Below are 26764 nucleotides of genomic sequence, written 5' to 3' on the forward strand. Positions count from 1 at the left end.
AGTACAACAAGTTCAGAATACAGCAGCCATATTGTTAACTGGGACAAGATACATGAACCATCTTGCCAATTTTACACCAGTTTCATTGGCTGCCAGTTTGGCTACATTCAGATGCCAAGACAATGAGTTTTATAAGTCATGATTTGATTAAACTCTTTTTTAATGAATGCCTGCCTGCACCTCTTCACCAAAAAACTGTGGTGGTTTGTTGGTAAGAGCTCAAATGGTTTTTAAATCACAGCTTTTACCAATTTAGCTTGTTGTGAAATCTGAAGTGCTAATCTGTTCCATAGTAGTTCTCCTCTCAGTCTCCTATATACAGACAAAAGCACATTCCCTCTTGCCTTCATCCCTATTATTGATGACTCATCAAGCAGAACTGTGTTTCAGAGACATCAGCCTCTCCAGGAAGAACGTCAAAAGTATCAAAATGGCAAAGGGGGGGGATGTGTGTACTTGTTTTGTCTGAATCAGTGGCGTTGCGCCCACGGAGCAGGGTGCGCGATGCCCTGGGTGAAGCAGTGCCAGAGGCGTGGCTGGGTCATTGAAGGGGTGTGGCGTTCCGGGGGTGGGTGACACTGCGGCAGGGCGCACAAACACCCCAGGCGCAGTTTCCCCTTGCTCCGCCTCTGGTCTGAATTTAAAGTCTAAGTATGCAGTTCAACAAACAAGGAGAGGGGGGATGGACCTGATAATTCCTAGGAAAGGGCTACTTAGCCCGACCTTGGTTGGGAAAGGTCAGGATATAAATCCAACTAATATATTTTGCCCTCATGGACTTCCCAGGAGGGGGTGGCCCAGCACAAGCGGCTTCTGCAGCTGCAAGAAGAGCAACCCGGCGCCCCGCCCCCAGCCTCTGCCGAGGCCAGGAGAAAGCTGTGGGGGTTCCCCCTTCTCCCTCCTGGGAAGCCCTGCACCCAGACAAGCAGCAACAAGCGATGTCATCTTGCAACTGGAGGTACCGATAAGTGGTGACCTGCGTATAAGTCGAGTGGGCATTTTTCAGTCCAGGAAAAGGGCTGGAAAACTCGACTTATACACGAGTATATTACTTAAAAAAGAGGATGAAATCAAGAGAATAATAAAAAGAGGTACTTAAAAAAGAGGATGAAATCAAGAGAATAATAAAAGAAAAAATGTCAATGGTTTTTTTTTTACTTATAAGTTGAGAAAGAATATAAAAGTGATGCACCAGGTGGATTTGAAATGCAAAATTGTATAATATGGAATTCATTATGTAAGGGTAACAAAGGTATGATAAAAAGAATGTATAATGTCTTACTAGAAACAGAAAGAGTAAAACATAATATGATCACTTGGGCGAAAATAATTGGCAAAGACATAGAGCTACAGCAATGGGATAAGTTATGGAAAAACAATAAAAAATATACTTATAACATCTCCTTAAGGGAGAATTTCATTAAAATGTTTTATCGCTGGCATTTATGCCCTAAGAAATTAGCAAAAATGTATCCCAATAATCCAGAAATCTGTTGGAGATGTCAAAAAGAGAAAGGATCCTATGAACATGCCTGGTGGGAATGTACTTTAGCTAAACCTTTCTGGGAAAGTATTAATGTAATGATGGGACAAATAACTGGTTACAAATCTGAAATGAGAATGGAATTATATCTGTTAAATATGATGGATGGAATTATTAAATCAGAAAATAGATGGTTAACGTATTATGATTATAGCAGCAAGGATCTTCATCGCAAGGAATTGGAAAAGAAAACACTGGATGTGGAAGAATGGCTGAACAAATTAATAGTTTATGCAGGAAATGATAAATTAACATCCCTAATGAAGAACTTGGATATGGACAACTTCTTTAAAAGATGGTTGCCACTGTTGAATTACATGAAATATAAAGAAAACTGTGACAAATGGTTATATTGTTGTAAATATTGAGCAAAAATAGATTAGCCCACTTGAAAAAAGAGAGAGAGAACAAGACACAGTGAAAAGAAAATTGTAAAATATTTGTACAAAAATACTGGAATATCGAAAGATAGAATGGTAACAGTAAGTTGAGAGTCTGTTATGGAAGGACATAAAAGAGAAAGTTACTGTAGTATGACAAATATTACTGTGACTTAATGTTATGAATTTGCTAAAATTATATGTATAAATATGTAATAAAATGTTTTTTATTTGATTTTAACTAATAAATTGAAGTATTTAAAATAAAATAAATGTATATATCATCTGACAAACTGGCTTCATGGTTGATCTATTGTTATAAATACAGAAAATATTGTTAACTTTATTCAGCTTGTTGATAAGGAAGGAATTGTCAGCTTTTTTTCCTTGATCTTAGAGTAAGAAGTACGTAATAGAGTGAAACCCAGATTTTTGCTAGAATCTGCAGTGGTCTTCGGTTTTACAGACAATTTTGTAAGATGGGCTAATCTAATATACTCACAATCTTTTGCTAAAGCAAGTATAAATGGGTGTCTGTCTCCTCAAATAAACATCAGAAGAGATGTTCTTCAAGGATACCCTCTTCGGCTCTTCTTGTCACAATCTCTTTGGAATCATTAGTATTTATGGCGAGGGGGAAGATGAACATTCAGGGAATTAAAGTGGATTTACCTAGTCCAAAATTGGTCTGTACACTGATGACACTGCTACCTTTTTAATCAGGGACAGAATAATCTTGTATAGAATCAGAGACCCTTGTTATGCAATATGGTAGTGTCTCAGGGTACAAACTGAATGTAGATAAATACAGTGAATGCAAAGAAGATAACTGGATTTTGGGTATGATGATAATTAAACATAACAAGTATTTTGTTAAGAACAGTAAAGGTTTTTGTAAAATTAATTATGATCCATTAACTAAAAAGAACCCCTAAACCCCCACTCTGGAGACCCCAGAAGAACAAACATATTAAAAGTCTTCCAAGTTTAAAATTCCTTTTTGGCAACTTCCAAGTTTAAAATTCCTTTTTTGCAAGTTGCCAGCTGAAATTTCTGATAAAGCGTTAACTGGCAATAACAGTTAAAATACTGACTTTGGAGCTTTGGATAAAAAGTCGCTAGGAATACCTAATCTTAAAATAAACCACCAAATTTCCAGTTTAGGTTAACTGAAAGAATGGATATTAATTAAGGAATGCTAATTTATATTAATAAATATTTAGTTAAAGTTCCCAAGAAAATATGGACCTGGGTGAGGAAAATAGCAAATAAATCTACAGTAATGATAATGTGACAACAAATGCTACACAAGATAGCATGGGACCAGGTAAAGAATACATTGTCACCCGTAATCTCTTCCTTAACACCTGCTGTTAGAGACATGAGGGTCCAGAATTTTCTCCCTTGAAAAAGTCGGGGGAGTTTGGGCCTAGCAAATACACCTTTAAAAGTGAGTTAAGCAAGCCAGGAAAAGAAGACCTAGGAGAGTTCAGAAGGGAAGCCATGCTGCAGGCAGTGGGGTGCCTCTTCACATGTAAACGAGCAGACCCCACTACAACTCTGCTCTGCAGCAAAGAGCTCCGAAGTAAGTGTCCCTTGCCTAATGGGCCAGTGACTTTTCCCAGAGTGAAGCCCTGAAGTGGGAGGCTCTATTGCTCCTTGCCTTCAGGGCAAATTGAGGACAATGGCAGCAAGTACTAACATGCCTACTAGAGGCAATGAAGGCATAAAGTGTGCTGATTGGTCTCCATCATTTTCATGCCGCGTTGGGTGTACTTTTTACACGGCGCTTTTTGGGCTACTGCAACCCCAAAGGCAGGATATAAGTGCTTTAATAAGTGCTTTAAATAAGTGCTTTAAATAAGCACCATCCCTTTGTGGCAAAGAGACTAGGATGCATGATGTCATGCTCTCCCTTCCCCAGATCTCTCGCTACCAGGCATTAATACTCAAGCAGCAATATCCAGCTGTCATACTTAGCAAAAAACCTGGAGGACATGGTAAGATTTCACAGAGTTGAGACAGTCAGTACAAGGTCGTTTGCTTAATCAGCATTTGTTGCCCAATTCAGAACTCAATTTCACCTTTCAGTTCCACAAATACACAGCTACATTCTCAAATGTCCAAGTACATTGTATTTTGCTGATACCAGAATTGGTATTTTTTGGTCTTAACTGTAATTCTGTAATGGCAATAAGCAGAATAAGAAGAACTAGATTCTGAGGGTAGAAGAATATTCTGCAATCTTTTAAAAAATTGACAGTTAAATGACGTCTCATTTTGAACACACTCTCAATTCTAGCTACCTGCATTCCTAAACTTTTCTCTTTTTTACCAATACATTGACTCTCAAATAATAGATGTCCAAATATGTAATACCACCTTATGGGAAACTAACACAATTTCTGTAGGACAATATTGCTAGTGTCAAACTATGATCTGGGACACGCAGGTTCAAATCCCTACTCTGCCACAGAAGCTTGCTGGGTGACCTTGGCCAGTCATACGCTCTCAGTCTAATTTACCTCACATGGTTGTTATGAAGGTAAAAAAGAGAGGAGAACAATGGAAGCCACGTTGAGTCTAGAAAATAACAGAGAACACTGCACCCTAGTCTGCACATGAGAACAGCCTTGTAATTTATTAGTTATAATTAAGATAATGTGGATAATGATAGAGACCAGGCATATAAAATGCCAGTACTCAGAAGCAACAGCCACAGAGTTAGGAAAGCCAAAAACATATATTGGTGGGTACCAATACATCAATGTGACAGTTATGAGTCACAGATTCCTGTAACATTTATCATCTTCATTCGTATTACTGGGTAAGGGGAAAAAAACATTTAGCAAACAAGGACAGATTTAATAGAGTTTTCAGTCTGTTTTTTATAGCTGAAGTAGAAGACAATTCTTAAAACCTCTACAGCAGTGGTTCTCAACCTGGGGGTCAGGACCCCTTTGGGGATTGAACGACCCTTTCACAGGGGTCACCTATGACTCTCTGCATCAGTGTTCTCCATCTGTAAAATGGATAAATGTTAGGGTTGGGGGTCACCACAACAGGAGGAACTGTATTAAAGGGTCGTGGCATTAGGAGGGTTGAGAACCACTGCTCTACAGCCTATTGTAAACAAAAGTGTTTCCCTAGTTATCGAAAATGAGAATTGCAATCAATAACTTGAACAGGAGACATAAGATTTCTTATCTCATGATGGATGCTAATTTTCTGCCCCTAAGCATTTTCACAGAAAAATATAGCATCAGAAAATTTTCCAGAAAATTTTCCACACCATATGACTGCTGGACGGGTGGATTTTCATTAACTATTTGCAAGACTGATTACTGTAAATGCCATAGGACTATTTGAAGTTTACGAAAGCAGTTTCTATTCAAATACATGGAATGCTCCAAAACATAGTTTTACTTCAAGTGAGGTCTTTGCACATTGAAACTGAGCCAATTTTCCAGTAGACTCAATTTTACAGATTCTCTTTAAATAAGGCAGAAATGCCAATTTGGATGCATGTCAGAATCGATACAGCAGCTTATTTGTCCTCATGCTGTATTGATGCTGTCTCCAGGACTATTTGTTTTGCTGTTGCTCTCTCTAAACAAGCCAACATGAATGGAGACACTGGGTGAGATTTAATCTTCAGGGGGAGCAGTGTTTTCTATAGCCAAGCTGCATTTGGTTCAGCATCTTTTCTTTATAAAAAGGGCTCTGAACAATTCATACTTTATACTGAGAATGTGAAAGAGATTCCCATCTTCCTTACTGACAGACTTCCAAACACAGCTGTAAGGAAAAACCTGCAGGCTTAAGCTAAATATTCTTTTATGTGACATATACCAAATTAAAGCCCTCTATTTTTTCCTCCATTAAACCAAATCTGGTCTAACATAAATAAAAGAATCTAAAATTCAGCTGCCCTACCAATCAAGATGTATACTGGAATAATATTAATGACAAATATTTTCTAAATATAGGTGACCAATGAAAAGATGTATGGCTACTTAACTGCACTGTCCTCCCTTACCCAGCCTCCTCACAGAAACTACCACAATGAGGAAACAAAGTGCTAAAAAATTATTTTGCAATATTACAAGTAAAGGCAAGTTCTTTAGAAACACAAACCAAAGACAAAGATTTTCACAAAATAGTACAGTAAATACCATGTGGTCCACAGAGGCGTGAGGACACTTCTGTTTCAATGATAGCCAGTTTATAAGGTCGTCTGTCTCTACATGTAAGCAAAGATTCACCCTACTGAAGGACTGAAGAGCAGCCATTTTCTCTGTCGAGAGGCTGCAGGTGTTGTGGCACCCACCAGTGAGCTCCCTTGTGACCTTCTCTTGAGACTTGGAGATAAAATCAGTGATATGCATTTTCCAGAAAAAAAGATGAATTAGAATTGATTTTATCAAGCAATGAACCTTTAAAAATAAAGAATTTTCCACAGAAAAATGGAGTAGGGGAAAAATCATTGACATTTTCCCCCCTGCATGAAGTAGAAAAGCAAAGCAAGCTTCAGATGTCTCCCAACTGACTGACTAAGCTATCTTGGACATATGTCACCTCCTAAGAGCAAGAGGGACTTCAGAAGGCTCTGGCTCTACATTTGTTGGGAGAATTCATTTATAAGTGCTGCCTCTGTTACAACTCACTTCCTTAGAACCTACTAATATTTTCTGATTGTGTGCCAGAGGGGCAGGGTCACTGGTGAGAGGGATATTGTTCCCTTTTCCCAGAATTCCAAAAGTGATGGCAGATGCAGCAGCCAGATATGGCCATCCTCAACTGGTCTTGAATGGAATTATTCTACTCAAGCAAATCTTCAAGCATGCTATGGATGTACTCACTAAAATGAGGAGTAATATACAGAGTCAAAAAAGAACAGTGGAAGAGAGTAAGTCTTTGTTTTTTTAATTTTCTTTTAGTTAACTTTGAATAAGTTTCACATTGTGATGTTTCTACTAGCCTAATATAACCAGCAACTAGCATTGCAATAGTTATCCACACAAGGCAGACCTGGAAGACAGCCCGTGGTCTGCATGAACTACATTTATTATTTCCTGCTGTCTCTTGCTGACAGTATAACAGTGTATTTTTATTAGTCTGAAGTAATGTGAACAATGGAACCTTTGTCTTATGTTAGCAACATTTTAGGCATGAAATGCATTCCTGCAAAGAAGCTTGAAGTTGTGAGGAAAGAAGATGAGCTTTCAACCCTCTCTACTGTGAACGGCTTGCAAAAAACATATTGTGGGAACACAGGGGAACTCCGTGTAACTCCTTTCTTTAAATACGATGATGAATAAGAAAGCAAAGTTACCATTCACGCTTGTATTTACTTTGCTTCCAGAGCAATGTGAAACTTTTTTTTCTAAAAAAAATATGATTACCAAGACAAGGGTACTTAAAAAAGGATGTTCTCCTGAGATTGTAGTGTCAAAAAAAAGAAAAGAAAAAATAACCATTCTGCAACCTGCTCTGTCCACATCAACACAGAATCCAACCAGGAAAACCAGACTGTGGGAAATACTGAAATTTCGCATAATTTATCACCCCTATTTCTCTCTGTTTCCATTTATGACCCTTTCAGCTATCATGCCTGAGTAGATGTTAGAAAAGAGCAGATTTATAATTGCTCAAGTTCATCTGTAAAGCTTATGGGGGAGCTATCAAAGTATTCCGTAAAGAAAGGACCCACCCTTCAGTTTTTTTAAGCGCACAATCTTTTCTTTTATGAAGGACCTGTTTTCCCCACATCTTGCCATAAAGGTCTTACTATACACAACAACTTAAGCAGCAATACTATAAGCACAGAGAAAGACAGAGAATCTTTAAAGGTCTGGACTTTTAAAAGAATGCTTAGCATGTCCTAGAACAGGTGTGCTTGTCTTCATCTGCTCTAGAGTTTTACAAACCCTATATTCTCACTCTTTAAAGGAATATTTTATCTTTATAATAACCTTTAGAGCTACAAAGAATAGTAATAAAATACTATGGTTACCATTCTTCAAATTACTCTTTAAGACTGTCAGAAATGAATACAAAACTGGGAAATTGTAGCTACAAGCATAACAGACTCCACATGCTTCAGTTCTACCACTTGAACAAACTACAGGCATAACTCTACCTTTATCAGCAGCGTGGTTCTGGTTCTACATTAAATTAGCCCAATCAACAATGCTCCTGGATAATCCAACTGTTTCCATGGAAACTTTTGTGAAAAAAGGTAGTGCTGATGGTTCTGGGACTCAGAGCAACTTCTCCTCCTGAATGAAATAGCTGGGCAGAATGTCTAACAAATGCAACATTCACTGTATTCATTTATTTTATTGTAGGAAAATAGAAAGTAGCTAGATTGATCTCTCCATGAAACATGCATTGAGAGAAGGAAATTCAAAACATAGTGTTCTTCTAGATACACTAAGTAATGACCAGAAACAACAGAGCTTAAGAGCTTTGCTAGAGATGGCATACATATAACAATCATTCATCTACATCTGTAATGTAATAAATTTGTTCCTATCTTCTCCACTGTATCACAATAGTTGCTACATTATTTAACATAGATTCAGCACATAGTAAACTAAAGAATGCTTCAAGTCTTATGCACACTAGTATACCAGACTTACCAGAAGAACTGCATGCTGTATATTTAATTCTTACCTCCCAGAGCTCATGTAATTAAAATTCACATTTCATGGAGTACAAAAAAGGGAAGATTGATGTAAAGCCTCCTGGAGAGATGGTAATTTAGAGCTGCATACTTTGCCTTTCCTTTCCATTCAATAGTATGTGAAGGAGGCATGCACTGTCTCTGGATCTCATGCCTGAAATCAAAGGCTCCAAGCTGCAATTAACTATATGCTGCCCCAGGGATAAAGATCTACTGTCTTGAATAGAATGTGGCATGGGGATACACCTCTTTTAATCCAACTCCCCTTTTGAAGAGCCAGCACATAAGACAAAATATATTTAAATCTTACTATTTTATAATCATACATTCTAGGGAAATAATGCAAATACAAATACCTTTCTTGACATATAAAATTCTAGGGAAATGATGCTAAATCTGAGACTGAAGAATGTGTGACTATCAAAGTATATCAAACATCGGCAACTGGAGCAGATCAACTCAGTCAAAGAGTCAAGCATGAAGACATCTTACCGTAGGTTGCAAATGTTCTTCTTTGTTGTTCAAACATGAAGTCATTAATGTGTGCTGGTTCCGTATATCCAGAAAGCATATTCCTGGGTGCAGCCATCTGCTGAGTCTTAAAAGGATTCACTGGTCCAAACTGTATTAAAAAATTATAATTGCAATATGCACAGGACCGTCATTAAGGTCACTAGCAGATCCATGCACACAGCACAAAAGCAAAAGACTGCAAATACATCTCTTTTGCTGAATTGCACTAAAAACCTAATGATCACACATGATTGTGGCACTTCAATATTCAGCCATGTAAGCAAAATGTCATGTATGAAGCTATCTGGTAGATACATAGTAAGCAATCTGCATCAGAAGGGAAACTGTTTTAAGGGGAAAAGTTTGCTTTACTTTCAGAATTTCTTCTGTGCCTAAATGTAATAACAGATGGTTCCAAAATATATGCATGGAATGCACTGAAATACTAAAGCATCTATCTATATATAAAAAAAGCAAACAGTGACTTTGTTAGTCACTCCCTAACGCCGAAACGGCTGGACGGATCGCCCCCAAATTTTCACATGATGTTCCTCCCTGTTGCGGGCAGGTAATGGGTTCAAATCACCAAAAGTCCATACCTGAGCCAGGTAAAACGTCTTTTTCCTGGCGCACCAGGCCATGAAGCTGTCTCTGTTTAACTGTTACTCTTAGAATGTTTGTGCAGCCTGTCTGTGGCCTGAGGGCTTGGTCTGAGAGTTTAGAATGTTCGTGCAGATGGGCAGAGATGAGCAGTGAAAACAGTAAATAGGTAATACTGTTAGGTAATACAAGTGGAAGTGAAACACATACACACTTTGCCATGTGAAACGTCAGGTGGGGTCCCCCCCCCACGCAGGTAACTTTCACTCTCTGTGCCTCACCCACTGCTACCACACAATACACATCCAGCTCATCCTCACACACCTCACTCTGCCCTCCCTCACATCCAACCACCACTTACCCACTTCCTCACCCATATTCGCCACAGCTCTCTTTTACTAAAAGCGAGCTGGAGTTTGCCTTTTTCTTCTAAGAAAATCCGCGGGGTGGGGGCAAACCAACACTACTGGCTCCGCTTCTTTTGCACATGGCCCTTTAAGAACCCAGGGAGCTGGCCTCGATCTGAGCGCCTCACCACCCTGCCTCTGCTGCCTGACTGGGATAGCCTCCTTGCCCCAGTTCTGCCTTCCCCAAGCCAGGACTATGCCTGTCAACCAGCCTCATGGACAGCGGGATTCGCACTCTGGACAGTTCCGTTGTGGAATGGAAAAGGGTTACCTTATACTAAAAACAAGACACCACCATATAACAATGTGAATTGAAAAGGGAAAGAGGGATTCCATTTGCCCATCCCAAAAGGCTATGCTGCGAATCATTGGACCTGCATGGACATCTGTGTGGGTTGCAGACTGTGATTTGAAGCTGACACTGTTACTTACCACAGCAACGCGTGGCTGGGCCCCGCTAGTATATATATAAAAGCTAACAGTGACTTTGTTAGTCACACCCTAACGCCAAAATGGCTGGACAGATCGCCCCCAAATTTTCACAGGATGTCCTTCCCCATTCTGGGCAGGTAATCGGACCTTCAAATCGCTGAAAGTCCATACCTGAGTCAGGTAAAACATCTTTTTCCGGCACACCAGGCCATGAAGCTGGCTGTGTTTAGAATGTTCGTGCAGCACGTCTGTGGCCTGAGGAGTTGGTGGTATGAGGGGCTTAGAATGTCTACGTTGCAGATGTAAGCAGAGATGAGCAGTGAAAACAGTAAATAGGGTAATAACTGTTAGGTAATACAAGTGGAAAGTGAAACACATACACACCCTTTGGGCTCTTGTGAGGGCTACCTCAAGGGGTTCCCCTCACTACGCAGGTAACTTTCACTCTCTGTGCCCTCCACCCACTGCTACCACACACAATACACATCCAGCTCATCCTCCACACACCTCACTCTGCCCTCTCCCTCACATCCAACCACCACTTTCTACCCACTTCCTCACCCATATTCGCCACAGCTCTCTTTTTTACTTCAAAAGCGAGCTGGAGTTTGCCTTTTCTTCTGGGTTAAGAAAATCCGCGGGGTGGGGGTGAACCAACACTACTGGCTCCGCTTCTTTTGCACATGGCCCTTTAAGAACCCAGGGAGCTGGCCTCGATCTGAGAGCCTCACCACCCTGCCTCTGCCGCCTGACTGGGATAGCCTCCTTGCCCCAGTTCTGCCTTCCCCAAGCCAGGACTGTGCATGTCAACCAGCTTCATGGACAGCGGGATTCGCACTCTGGACAGTTCCGTTGTGGAATGGAAAGGGTTACCTTTTACTAAAAAAAAGACACTACCATATAAATTGAAAAGGGAAAGAGGGATTCCATTTGACCACCCCAAAAGGCTATACTGTGGATCATTGGACCTGCATGGACATCTGTGTGGGCTGCGGACTGTGATGAGAAGGACAATAGCCACAGCAATGCGTGGCTGGGCCCCGCTAGTTTTACATATAATGCTTGTCATGTTGGAAGCTTTCTGTCTACAAAGAAATGATTTCATCTTTACATCTGCTTCTATTTTCTGTTATTATTTAAATACTTATAACACAATTTTCTCCCCAATGGGAATCCAAAGTGGCTCACACACTGTTCTGCCTTTCATTTTATCCTCACAACACACACCTTGGAAATCAGGAAAGATGGAGAAAGAGTACTGCCCAAAGTCACCCTGCAAACTTCCACAGCTAGACTTTGAATCTGATTAATAAACCTGGCTACAGCTAACAAGAGTTCATGCTAACTATGCAGAACACATAATGTTATACTACGATAAATGGGTAAGATAAATGTATGGGAGGAAATTTGAGCAACAGAAGGCAGAATAAAAAGTGTGACAGCACTAACTATGGTTAGGTGATAAAAGAATTTTTGCATCTGAATGGGACCTCAGTATTCAAGGAGGAATTATTCTGAAATTTGTCCATGGTAGAACCTATTAAAATCTTACATTAAAGCTTCAAAGAATCCCAAAGGAAAAACAAAATAGGAATAGTTGCAAGATGCTGACCACTTGAAAAGAATGTGTTGCTCATAAATCATCTATCCTCCTTGATATGAGATAGTCAAATGCAGCAGTATACAGAGAACCCAAACTATCAGCATAGAATGAATCCTCAACAGATTTTGTTAGAAAACTATGTTGCATCACAATTGTTATATTTAATGAGGTTCCTGTAATGCATTATGTATAGCATTATGTATAGCATTATGTGTTCTGCATTATGTATAGCATTATGTATAGCATTATGTGTTCTGCATAGTTAGCTCCTCCCAACTCTCCAGAGAAATCTCATGCATAACCTGACACTTCTATTTACTGCAGCATTCCCTTGTTCTTTCATTTACTACAAGGCTAACCTCCTCAAATAGTACTAATATTTCTAAATTGCATATGAACTAGAATAAGACAGAAAATTTGCATATGCTTTGCAACAAATTAAATTAATTTTGTACAGGGACATAAAGACCATTATTACTGATTAGCTATACCTCAGAAACAAAAAATAACTTTCAGTTTTTGACAGCTGCATGTATTAAGGGTAAGCATATTTTATTTTCATACAAATTGCTTGTTCCCAGAGGTTTTTTTCCATGAGGAATACCAATTTCAATATGAAATTGACTTTTACAGTCCATTCATTTGACAACTTTGTACAGCAAATATCATCCAAGTTTTTTCTTCCCCACATCTTAATTTCTTTCCCACATCCTTCATTCAGTTTATTGCTTTCTAGGATTTGTAAATTTCAAAAAGGAAATAACGTTTTCTGCATAATCGGGTGCTAGTCATATTAAATAAACATGGTTAATGGAGAAAATAAAAGCATCTAAGCAGCTGTACAACCTTAATAAACAGACTTCACATGCTGTTTATGTACATGAAAATTAATTTTAGAGCACATAACTAGTAGTGAGTGAGGTGTGTGTTACCTCAATGTTTTCAGGCATGGAGATGTACTATTTAATTTCAGATCTGCAAACCATTTAATATTTGAATTTGTCAATTAAACAGTATTTTCCTGCTCTGCTCATGGTTGCCTACCATGGATTATTCCATAAATCTTTCAGAATATCACTTTGGTTTCCTACAAGCACACAAATGGCGCACTGAAGAAAGGACAGCTTGTAGTACACCCACCAACTGCAATCCCTTAAATGCAGAGGACGGAAATATACAACCCCCGCTGTGAGATTATAAACTATGTCTTTGATTCATTATGACTACTACCTCACCATGCACACAGCCATCCACAATACTTTCATCACATCTGGAGTTTCATGTTGAGAATAAGTAAGAGTATACCCAGCATTAACCCCCACAAGTGCTGAATAGCTGCATTATGCCGCAGGAGACAAAAAAGGAGACAAATTAATGACCACTAGGCAATCTCACTTTGAGTAGTACTTGAAACCTGAATTTCATAATATGACAATTCACTGCCCAGCTCTTACTGCTAATTATTGCTTTGTAAAGAAAACACAGTATTTTCAGTTCCACTGTTCACACCTTATTTTATTGGATGTGTCATGTTTGTTTCATTACACCTTTTAACGTAACACGAAGTACCCTTCACAGGTACAAAATATTATATAAATAGAAAAACATTTTACCTACTTTAGCTTCAGATCAATATGGATGTAAACATCTGAAGAACTCAAGTCTCATTTATATTTAACCATAATAGGTGTCATATTGTTCTTTAAAGATTCATTTTCATATACGATTTAATAATTTACAAGGTATTCCTTTCAGAAGCTGCTTTGAACAACACTATTAAAATGACTATTAAAAACACTACTTACCTCAGGTGCAAACATGGTGTCATATGTTGGGTTATACTGAACGTCCTTGGTAGCTGGATCAAGATGAACTCCTGTTTCCACATCTTCCTAGAAAATTCAACAGAATTTTAATGAACATCTTTCTTCTGATAGCACAACTTATACTAAGCTGATCGTAGTAATGTAATCCCAATTTTTACTTTTTGGATTGAACAAACAAAAGTGATCATTACTTTAGTTTTTTAGAAATGGGGCAATCCTTACTTTGAGAAAGCTTCAACTAGACAAACTTTGTATGACCTAATCAGAGGTGGGATCCAACCAGTTCTCACCACTTCTCTAGAAGTGGTTACTATTTTTTTTGAGTGCTGAGAAGGGGTTACTAAAGCAACCTCCCTGCCCAATAGGGACTGGAGGTGCGTGTGTGCAGCGGCGCCACTGTTTGAATCCCACCACCATCGGAACCTGTTATCAAAATTTTTGGATCCCACCACTGGACCTAATTGTAAAGTTAAACAGAACCAAAAAAAAAATAGAATTTCTGATGCCTGGGGTACCTATTTCTTTTTGGTAACACTGCCAGTACCAATTTTGTGCACATTTACAAAACGAGACGTGTAGAAATCTGTTGTAACAATTTAAAATATTGCACGTGTTGTAGAAAAAGGAGTTGAAAAGGGGATGAGAGAGCGAAGTGATTGGTTGTCACTGGAGAGTGACTGTGAAGGATTTGTACCAAGAGGATTTGTACCATCACAAAAACTGAGAGTCACGTCTGAAATGAGCTTATAGTGAGAAGGGAGCTTGATGATGTTAAGAGCCTAGAGTTATACAAAGTGTAGAACTGCCCAAAGAAACAGGTAGAAATATTGAGATAGAAATGGAGTCAATCCTAATATAGTCTCAGAAATGTAAAAGAGAGAATGGATTGATACCAAGTGAATGTCACCTCCCCAGTTTTATTTATTGAAAATTATTTCTTGTAATCTTCAACCTAAAGAACATATATAAATAAAATTTTAATTTGTTAACCAGAACCTGGAATCCCACACTAGTAATTTCCTCAGAACTGCATAGCTCTTCAAAACTTTTAAAGCTCAGACACACTACTTTAGTACAGAAGAAAGGAGGTTTGCCATTAAATTTCTGGTGTCAGTGACATATAGATATTATATAGTAATAAATAAACATTATTTTTACACCTATCATATTTATTTTCAAAGGAATAAAAGGGTGGTCATCGCAGCTGTTCTTTGGACAACAGCTTAAATATCTGCCATTGCCAACTGTAATGTGCTTTATAGGGGAAGGCTGGGCTGCATAGGAAGAACATTTGGGAGCTTGGGTTAGTCCCAACCTGAAACAGAATGTTTGCTACCCCATGTAAACTATAGGCAACATGTTACAACATTACTGAAAACTCTTTCTTGATAGCCTGATAACTTCTGTGCCAGAGGCCTCTCAGCCTGATCTGAAGGACTAACCTTTCTCATATGTACTTGCTTGGAAATTATGTTTAACTTCATTTACATACATCTTTCAAAATAAGGTTGATGACCATGAAAGATCCAGTGGTGGTGTCTGGACTATGGAATACACTTCCCCTTCTTCTTTGCCAGGCACAGATTCAGGTCATTTCCTAGCACAGGAGTCCTCAGCATGGTGCCTATGGGTGCTTTAGTGCCAAAGTGTTTTTAGGAAGAGGGTGGGGCCAGGTAGGGCTATTGCTATGCAGATGTAAAAATATGTTGCTCTAGCAGCAGCTGCCACTACAGAACATGGATCTACCTTGTGTTACTGTAGTTAGGCTGCAACAATCACTTTGTTAGGCTGCAACAATCACTCCTGTAGCAACATTTTTGTAGCAGCCATTTTGCTGCTGCACCTACATTGTCAGCTCATAAATGGACGCATGACAGAGAGGTATTTTCCTGTTCCCAGACCAACAAGACCTATTGTCTTCTTTCAGTACAGTGCAACATGAAAATCTGAATCCTGCAAGTTTGTAAAACTTTCTGTTTGTATAATTTTCTTCAGCTAGCCATGGGGAAATGCACTGAAGTGCCGCACTCTGACCACTACAGGTCATACTTCATTTCTCACTGCTTTTGGAGATAACACTTGTTACTACCCACATTCTTAATGTGTATCTTTGCAGCCCCACAAAGACTAAATTCTCAAGATGCTGCACTTGCAAGCCAAATCCTAACTGGTGGTTTTCCTGTTGCTCACTGGGTCATGAATTCCCAGAGATTCTTCAGTAATTCCAGTGTTTACATTTGGCCTTAATGTTCTGAAACTGCTGTGCCATTGTCAGCAACAAAAACAAGCTGGCTGGTGAAGGAATCTGAAGAAGTTTGATTAACTGATACAGCCAACCTATACTGGTAGTTTGATTAACTGATACAGCCAACCTATACTGTTTATTCCTTATGGAAGGTGGCTTTAGAGACAGTCTGCAAGCTTTATATACCACAGTTGCAAAAGGACCTCAAAGGTCTACTTCAGGGATGGCCAACCTATGGCGCTCCAGATGTTCATGGACTATAATTCCCATCTGCCCCGCCAGCATGGCCAATTTGATGGGAATTGTAGTCCATGAACATCTGGAGCGCCATAGGTTGGCCACCTCTGGTCTAGTTGCTCAGCTAACCCAGAGGTTAGCTGTTCTATAATTTTGCTTTCCAACAATCTGTAGTATTTCCTGTACAAGAATCAGAGTTAATATAACAAAAGGGTCCATTGGCACTTACTGTGAAGGGCCTTTCTCCTGGCAGGCCAGAGGACATCTCGAATGGGATGTCCTCTGCCTCCAGGAGAAGGAAAGTAATGAAAAATTATGCGAAAACATTCAACACCAAATTTACATAAGCAGCACCACACAATGTCAACCATAAAATATCAATGTATTGTCAAAGGCTTTCAGGGTCAGATTCAACTGGATTCCAGGAAGAGGGGAGAAGAATCCCTAGGATCAGTTAGTATTGGGTTTTGCTTTTATTTTCCTAAAGAGAGTGTTTTATGTTTATTTTTACATTTCTATCAGAAAGGGCTGAGTGGGGGTCTGAAGTAAGTGTACCAAGCCTGATAGAACCCAGTGTTGATATCCACTAGCAAGAGTATAATCTAAGCAAACAGAGAACTAAGTAGCTTTCCCATCTTTAGAACATCCAAATTTACAAATTAAGCTCACTGAAACTGAAGCTTGTTTAATCCTGTGCCTGAAAACAAATACTGCTTATTGGTTTAAGTTCTTCTTTTGTAAATATATATTTTTGCAGCTACCTCCATTACTTCTCTCTGTAAATAAATATTTTACTCTGTTTATTTCTGCCTCAGTATTATTATTTTGGTTTGTCTTATAAAAGGGGTTTGCCAAGAAAGTTTTGAAATAATGGGCATCCTTCACCTTCTGGGGAGCATACCAAGGCTGAGCTAAAGTGCTTCTTATCACCAAACACTGCCATATTAAAAGCAGCTCAGTCCATGAGGTGAAAAAGACAGGAAAAATCTGACAAACTTGATCAGTGAGTGGTTTCCCTGCCAGGGTGATATTGGAAGAAAGGGGGGAGGGTCTGTCGCATATGTCTTCATAGGGCAAGGACAATTGCTCTGTAAAATGGTATCTTTTAAGCAACTTTCAAAGCAATCCAAAGCAGCAATAATTTCTCACACTGCATATCTATCGAAAATAAATCAGCATTAACTGAATACTTCTCTTGCTAATTTACCAATTTGATAAAAGAATCAGCTTAAAAATTCAAATCATATGAAAGTTTAAGCCTATGCATCTCTATATAAGGGAAGGGTGAGCCTTCATTAAAAGGGTAAATAAATCCGCCCTTATTCCTTAATTTACTACAAGTGCTTTAAAAGGTTCAAATGATCCTTTAATAAAGGGATTACAAGAGCGAGAAGACATCAACAACTCAGTAAGCTACTCTGCATAATGCACTACCTATTCTAGGAATTGCAAGCCCAAACGATAAGTGATTTTTGCTAGATGTGCTTATTAATATTATATATATATACAACATTCCAAAGTTTGTGCTTCAGTAGTGTGTCGACTCACTGTCTAACATCATTCTTGTCATACAAGGAATATCCCAGCTGAGTCAGCCAAAATTAATCTAACTTGCAGTATAGCTAGAAAGTTTTAGTCCATGTTCTATGCTCTTTAATTACAATCAATATACTACAAATCAATCTTTTCACAACAAAATTGTGACAAAAGAAATATCTCACAAATGCTACTCCTCACAGCACATCCCCTCCCCCTTATATGAAGACTATCTCCCACACTTTATGAAAAAAATGGATCACATTGCAATTAACTATATATGCATCATATTAAAATATCTAATTTTCAATGTGGCCTTGTCCAGGGTTAGTTAAATCTGGAGACTAGAGCCATGACCAGACCAAGCAGATCTTCCTACAACAAGAAAAGCCCCAGGTCTGCAGAAAAATCAGAAATATTAAAACACATACATACACAGTACTAGGATATTTAAAAAATTAAAACTGAAGCATCACCTGCAGCTTTAAGAAACAAATGCCTTATGGCTGTTGCTAGGCAACTACACTACTACAAACAAGCCTTGGTTTCTGTCAGTAAAAGGTAGGGGCAGGGGCAGGGGCAGGGCCCTTTCTAGGGCTGTTTTGGCCTTTGTGGAAAGACACAATAGGATTGAGTCTACCAACAATCGCCTAAAGACTGGTTGTTGTGGGTTTTCCAGGCTGTGTGGTCGTGGTCTGGTAGATCTTGTTCCTAACATTTCGCCTGCATCTGTGGCTGTCATCTTCAGAGGTGTATCACAGAGAAAAGTCTGTGTATCACAAAGAGAAATCTGTTACACAGTGTCCAGACACAGTGCGTAACAGAGTTCTCTCTGTGATACATCTCTGAAGATGCCAGCCACAGATGCAGGCAAAACGTTGGGAACAAGATCTACCAGACCATGGCCACACAGCCCGGAAAACCCACAACAACCAATTGAATCCGGCCATGAAAGCCTTTGACAATCACCTAAAGACTTGCTACAATACATGACTCAGCTGCTCATTACTGTTCTATAGCCATCACCTCATGAAGCCAGGGTAGAGTAGTGACTACAGTTGCAAACCTGGATCTGGAGACCCAGGTTCAAATATTTACCACAAAAGCTCACTTCAGTGACCTTGGGTCAGCAACAGACTCTCAGAGTAGCCTACTTCACCCACATGGTTGTTGTGAAGATAAAATAAAGACAAGGAGAACGTTACAAGATTTTCGGTCCTCACTGTACAGTAAGGGGGATAGATGAAGTAAATAAATAATATAGTTGATGGGGGGTAGATAAAAGGTAGGCTGGCTGGTCTGTGGGAAGAAGTCAAAGAAGCAGGGAAAGGGTGATGGATGGAAAGTGAAAATAGTGTGGGAAGGGGAATACAGGGGAAAGTTGCCCACCAAATCCTTGCAAGTATCCGACAGTGCAACTGGGTTTATGTCTGCTGGTCAGCACAATGCAACTCGACCAGTGTTTTCCCAGCAGCTAGAGAAAAAGCTGAAGATGGGGGCAGAAAAGGGCAGGCTGGTTAGTGGGTGGAAAGGAGACAGAAAGCAGAGAGAAGCTATGAGGACTTTCAGGGAAGGCAGAGGAATAGTGGGGGAGGGGAAAATAAGATTCCCTCCCAAGTCTCCTATTTGTACGTGAATAATCAAATTATGTCTGCTGCTAAGGAAACATGACAACTGCTAACAGTTGTTGTACCAATTCATAAGTTGCAAGGATCTTAATATTTAATTAGGTGAATACATGAAAGTCTGTACTTGCTGAAATGTCACATATTTTATCTCATTTCCCTCACCAGTTAAATTATTTTATTAATCCACTAGCAAGCAACAGAGAACAGACTATAACATGAAAAATTCTCACTAGGATAACTGTAGCTATTCTGGCTCTGTACTACTGTTAGTTTCACATTTCTGAATCATTTTAGAACTCTATAATGGATTGATCATTCTCTGTGAAATTCCTTGATCTTTGAAACAGAAACAGATATCCAACTTTCCTTTTCAAGGGGTTCCTCTATCCATTGTTTCCATCAAGCAAATGCATTTCTTTAATAATGATTTCCTGCCAGTCTTTGATGTAAATATCTGGATTGTTAAAATCTGAAAATATGTTCAGAACATGCTTGTTCCAGCTCTTCTAGTACTATTTTAAGAGAGGAGGGGAGACTTGATTGAATATTACATTTTGATACAGTACATTTTAAAATTGTGATTGTAATGTGGGACACTGTGCAAGAAAAGAGGCCCCCAACATTAGCACTAAATTGGATGTCTGCCAATATATTTTAATGCATGTTTCCTCCCCCCGCCCTTATATCACTATAGCTTGTAACAAGGATACTTCCTAAGATGCATCATATATGTGAGACTGACCTTTTCTGGCATGTAAAAGAGGACCTATGCATAAGCCCCAGTTCGTGCTGTTTTCATTCTCAATTTTTGTACCATACCATAATAGACATTTTACATACAAGCAACAATCAAGCATTTATAGAACACAAAAAATGTACTGTGGCTGTTTAAACAAACACTGCTATAACAAAAAAAGATCTGGAAATCACTGTTTACTGGATTTTTCTTCTACACTGACAATTCTCAAAATTAACATAAAGCCTTATCTAGAAAGCAGATTTCAGGTTTTACAGTCAAAGAAAATGACTGCATAACAAGAACTGTACAGTTTGAAAGCAATGTAGATAGTGCACAATACTGCACTTCCCATAGGAGTAAGTCACTGGGAGAATGCAGTGGTTATCTTGGCTTGACTTGGACTGGAAACAAACAGCAGTTAGAGTGCCACTGATGACTTTTCCTTTTCTTTATTAACAATAAGGTTTTTGACTGGAGGTGTTCAGCCATAGAATAAAATCACAATCCAAATACCAATAACTATAGAATGAGTAATAAAAAAATGAGTAATAAAAAATGTATGCCACTAATAAAACTGTAAGATTGTCAAGATTAATACTTAGCAGGAGAGTCTCAAAGATATTGTAATAAGACAAGAATTTGGCCACAGATCGTGTAACTGCAGAACTAACGTCAGCCAACATAAAACTACCTGAGGTTCAACAGCAAGTTGGTACTTGCTCAAAATGGGGGAAATCCAAAGTTCCCACAAAAATGTGATCAATGGTCTAAATCATGCCAGAGACATGACAATGATGACTTCTTAAGCTTTGAAACGGGCTACGTCTATGCATGGGAATAATTCCTATAATAATTCCTTCCTGTGCCCTGTGATCTTTCAGGAAGGTCCTAACTCTATGCACAGTCCGTTTCAACAAAGAAGACTTCAAGGGCCTTGGACCTGGATCTAGTAATAGTGGCTTAATAATGCTTTCTCCGCTGGGCCACATCAACCTGCTTCACAGGTAGCACTGCAGATAGAAAGAAGAAAGCTAAGGAAATTACTCACTCTACTTTCCAAAATACTCAAACTGCATTAGTGCATTTTAAATCACTTTATTTGTGAAAATTATATTTGGCTTAAAGTGCTCCTTATTTTTGGCTATTATGCACTGAAGTTTGTCTCCTGCTGTACAGAGAACCTGACTTATGTGGCTTTTGCTCCAACAGAAGAGCCACTTAAATTACAGAAAGGCTCCACAGGCTGGGGAAACCATTCAGAGCTCTGAATGGAAAGAGAGGTAAAATAGATTTGTGTAGGGTGATGAGACAAGGCACAACAAATGTTTTCTGTAGTATCTCGTCTCTGTGCTACATGCACAAGAGGAAGAATAAATTAGAACTTCATCAAGGTCCAGAAAAGGAAAAAGATCAGGCCACACCTGGATTATTGTGTGCAGATCTGGAGGTGTCACTTCAAAAAGGATATAGACAAAATGGAGCAGATGCAGAGGAGAGCAATGAGGATCATCGGGGCTTGGAGACCACAAGTAAAGTTGGAGGAACTTGGGAAATTTTAGTCTAGAAAAGAGGAGACTTAAGGGAATCATGATTGCTCTCTTTAAGTATTTAAAGGGCTGTCACTTAAAGGAGGGGAGGGAACTGCTGGCAGCAGAGATTAGGACACACAATAACCGGTTTGGGTGGAAAGGTAATGGCTGGGATACCAAGAAACCTTTTTTTGCAGTAAGAGTTGTTCAACACTGGAAACGACTACCTAGGAAGGTGGTGAACTCCCTCTCACTAGTTGTCTTTAAACAGTGGCTGGACAACACACTTGTCAGTGATACACACTTGTCAGGGATGCCCTGTATAGAGCAGGGGGTTGGACTAGAAGGCCTGCATAGCCCCTATGATTCTATATAGGGAAGAGTCAAATAATTCGGTCTAAGATGTTTCAGGTGATGCAGAATTTAACGGGGTGTTTTGTTTTTTGAGAAGCAACCCAGGATCACATCTGTCCAGCATTTACAATCAGATATGGCTGAATTTACAAGAAGTTAAGAGGTAGGAAACAGAGTTCCATTTCCTGATGACAGAGATGTTTCTGAACAGAACTCAAGAGCAAACATGGCGTGTCCATGAGCAGCAAGGGTTTAAGCCACTCTGATAGTATACCAACATTATAATTACTAGTATTGTCTAAATACAATTACAGTTATTATCATTGCTACACAAACAGCAGAAACTGTAGTCAGTGTTTATATAGCCAGACACATGTTTAACTGAAAAGCCCAAATATATAAGAATTCAATTTGACAAGTGATAACTTGCACTGCAAAAATAAAAGAATGAGAGTTCCTATATATGAAACAATTTGAGACACTTGTGTAGATCCAATCAGAATAGAATATGTTACTATCATTTAATTTTAATTCCTGTTATCAACTGTCCTGAAAATAGGATGTTGTGAAGATCCTCTGAAGATGCTAGCCATAGATGCAAGCGAAACTTCAGGAGAAAATACTACTGGAACATGGCCATACAACCCGGAACCCCCCACTACTTCCTAGTGATTCCAGCAGTGAAAGCCTTCGACAATACATTGTCCTGAAAATACATTAAGGCTGTGATTTTAGTTTTATGCATATCCAGACCACATATCAAGAAAATTGTAATCTTCAGGGAATTAAATGCATTTATCCCTTCACCCAAGTCTTGTGCCATTTGCAAGTCTCAACAAGATAGATTACTCTGTATGAAACTGGGGCTTGCAAAACCCAAAACCACAGAAGCAATCAGACTAACCAAACAGGCGCAAGGTTTCCTTACCTGTCTTCCCACTAAATGTTACATAAACCCAAATACCATGAACCTCAGCAAGAGCTTGACAAACAAATCAACAACTTACCCTACAATTAAACAAATTTAAGTTATGTACTGGTGCTGGAGATGTGAAGGCTCAGAAAAAAACCTGGAAACTTTAGGGGCAGGGAATACAGATCTGCAAAATTAGTTTAGTGTATCTATTAAAATCATTCAGTTCCAACACACTGACTAATGTGGAGAATACTCCTATTATATGTAATAAAAGTACAATGATCAATGATATGTAAACAAACCAAAGTCATACTAATTTTTAGTGTCGCATCTTTACCACATAAAATATTAAACTGGCCAGCTCTTCAGTGCTGACAAATTAAATTCAGCCTGCTTTGCAAATGAATTGCAGGTCATTCTCCTTCACTAAATAATGAATCAATTCTATCACTGTTAGCAAACCCCGAGCATTTCCCTTTTTCTTCAGATACACATAATTGGAACTCCACAGTACAATAACGAACAGACAAGGACCATTTACCTCATTCTACCCCTACCTCTTTCACAGTCAGAAGAGGTGATTAACTGCTACCAATTAAAACATTTCAAAATACAACATTCAGAATAAATTATTACCAAGTTCAGAAGTAAAGGGGGACTACAGTTGAAAATATACACCTCTGTTTAAAATGGTAGCAAAGCATACAGAACAAACTCTTGTTAAATGAGAATTAAGGCACATGAATTTCCATGGTGTGGCCTCCTCCCAAGCGCCTGATGCTGCTGACAACCACAGAGCGGGGGCTGACTGCTTCAACAATGTTAATATGCAGTCCTCATCTGAACAACACCTCAGCCCATTTGTTTGGCAAAGCTATCATCCTGTGCACTATTGCCTCTGGGAGGGTTAAGGGAGGTTCCAGTTAGAGTGCTACGAACTACATCTCAAAGATGAAAAAAACAAAGCCATGAAATAACAAAAGCCAGAACAGCACACAATAGTGTGCACACAGTGTTTCACTGTTTGTTTGGTGTTAATACAAAGCATTACATGGCTTTTTAAATTTTATTTTGTTACAGGCCAACACAACTGTTTTATCAGGCTACTAGTTAGGTCATTAGCTGGAAGGAAGGAAGGAAGGAAGGAAGGAAGGAAGGAAGGAAGGAAGGAAGGAAGGAAGGAAGGAAGGAAGGAAGGAAGGAAGGAAGGAAGGAAGGAGAGAGAGAGTGTGAAGTAGTGGAAGAAGACTGCAAATCAACAATAATGAGGATCCAATTCCAAAGCTAGGCCAAGAACACAGGAAAACCTGCTGAGTGGCTGAGGGGAAAAATGGAAGAGAACTCTTTAAAATAACTTACATAAAAATGCAGAGTAGGTAGGACTAAATTTCACACAGGAATGTGCTAAACTGCAACCATTACTCAGGATGCTTTGTGCTAATCTATACTGTCCAACTGACAAATCAAAATTTAGAAATCAGGAAACTTTGTAGGCTCATGTGGCCTTGCTTTCCTCTCCCCTTCAGTTACAAAGTGGCATGCAATCTCTCCTGCAGAGAACTGCAGAAATCAACTGCATGTCCAGTGTCATTCAATCTCAGGTCTGTGAGTAAAATCATATTAAATTTGGGACTGAGTGTCATGAGTATACTGATGTCTAGCTTTTCATTTACTTGAGAGAGGACCAGAAATTTCAGTATCTGTCCTTGGATAAAGCTGGATCCAGGCAAGATGATGCTGGTCAGTAAGGCAGATCTCTGAAGGGAATTGTGCTGTCAGCAGACAGGGCCTGGTCAGGTCCGGCCTTGCGGGGCCAAACAGGTGGCAGGCAAAAGCACAGTCCAATAATAGTCCAGTGGGTCAAGGCAGGTGTAGTCAGATAACAGTCCGCAGGACGTGGTACAGGAACATCGATAAACAGGCTGGAGATCAGCGATGAACCAGGCACACGGCGGCGACAGGTGACATACTTGTTGCACCCAGGCAGAAGCAAGCTCACAGCAAGGCTTATATAGAGAGCCTTGTCCAAGGGGTTAGCATTCTGCAAGGAGTTAATCCTCATCAGATGCCAACACTTCTATTTTCCTATATCTTGCTGCAAAACGAACACTCCTCCCTTGCTTCTGCAGGAGCTGCCTCTGCTTCTGCCTCCTGTGCACAGATGACTCATTATTGGGTTCCCTAGGAGGATCTGCAGACTCCTCCACCTGCACACCATCAGGCAGGGAAGGGCTGGGAGTTGGCTCTGCTGTCTGGTCTTCCTCAAGAGAAGACAATTCTGGCTGCACCGTGTTGCCAGGCTCTGATGAGAGTCCTCTGTATCATGATAAGTACCCAGGAGCTAGCTCATGACAGGTATTAAGTTTTCACCCTAGATCAGTGATGGCGAACCTTTTGGGTTTGGAATGTCAAAAATTCAGAAAATGTCTAACTTGACTCTGCTAGCGTGTCATCCTTCGCCCAACGAAGGGGCAGCAATTCTTTACATATTCATTTATTTATAAAAAACACAGTCCCATCATGTGTGGCAGTATGTTTTATACAAAAAAAAAATCAAATAATTACAAAAATGATTCAAACTCATACAGGTAGAATAGTTGGTATTGGGTATTGGAGAATGCTGGCATGTCACACAAAACATTCTGGTATCACCTTTGACCAATTCAGCTGACCAATTCAGAAAAGAGACTAGGAGTTTATTTGACCCAGCTGTGTTAGAAAACCTTATTAATGTAACTTTAATAAGTTGTTTCAACTGCATTTGTTGGCAATTGGCTCCATTCTTGGACTCTGTCAAGCTGGCCATGCTGATGCACATCACCCTAACTTCAATGTTAGACTATTGTAACATGCTGTATGTGGGGCTGCCCTTGAAGGTGATCAGGTAGCTTCAAATGATAATATAGCTGATCTGTTGGCTATAATTCAGTAGTGTTGTCAATATTTTACAACATCTATGTTGATTACTTATTCACTTTGAAGTTAAATTCTAGGAGTTTAAAGCCTTATTTGGTCTGGAAACCACATACTTGGGGGACTCTCTTGCACTGTAATCTTGTTTACTGACTCAGATATTCTCAGCACTTTCTTCCAAACATCCCTCTCCTGAAGTCCACTAGATCTACCACAGTCTGAATGTGATCCTTCTCTGACTTGGAGTCTGGCAGTTGCAATAATTCTGGGGTGCAAGGCCACTTTCTGGATAGGGCAATTAGCAGAAATGATGTTCACTCATGTGTGACCTCACATCTGGAAGTGACCTAATCATGTACCATGGAGATTATGGGAATGGTGAGAGCATCCTCCAGTATACTTGCATCATATCTGTGTTTTCAGCAGGCAGGCCTCCTGCTATAAGTGGGCAAATGGCATCCCTCTTTCCAGCATCTCTGCGAAAGCTCTTTGTTCAAGAAGGCCTTCAATGGCAGTACCATTTAACTGTAGTGATATTCTTTGCAGCTGATGCTATATACAGGGCCATTTATGTCTTGTCATGGCAACCACAGGCACTACACTGGGGACCCCTGTTCTAAAGAAAATGGAATAGACTAGCACAGCATGCTTATTTCTGCCTTGGAAACAAAATCT

The 26764-nt window shown here is 39.4% G+C and overlaps 1 protein-coding gene across 1 annotated transcript in view; it reads right to left on the minus strand.

Moving 5' to 3' along the window:
• Positions 1-26764, minus strand: part of CDC40 (cell division cycle 40) — a 58615-nt gene that overhangs the window by 24821 nt on the left and 7030 nt on the right. Inside the window, exons 3-4 of the mRNA XM_048492856.1 lie at positions 13972-14058; positions 9104-9233 (exon numbers count right to left, since the gene is read on the minus strand). Coding sequence (XP_048348813.1) covers positions 9104-9233; positions 13972-14058 — 217 coding nt within the window. The remainder of the gene's footprint in view (positions 1-9103; positions 9234-13971; positions 14059-26764) is intronic.

This window comes from Sphaerodactylus townsendi, linkage group LG01 (assembly GCF_021028975.2).
Source record: "Sphaerodactylus townsendi isolate TG3544 linkage group LG01, MPM_Stown_v2.3, whole genome shotgun sequence".
Classification (NCBI taxonomy): domain Eukaryota; kingdom Metazoa; phylum Chordata; class Lepidosauria; order Squamata; family Sphaerodactylidae; genus Sphaerodactylus; species Sphaerodactylus townsendi.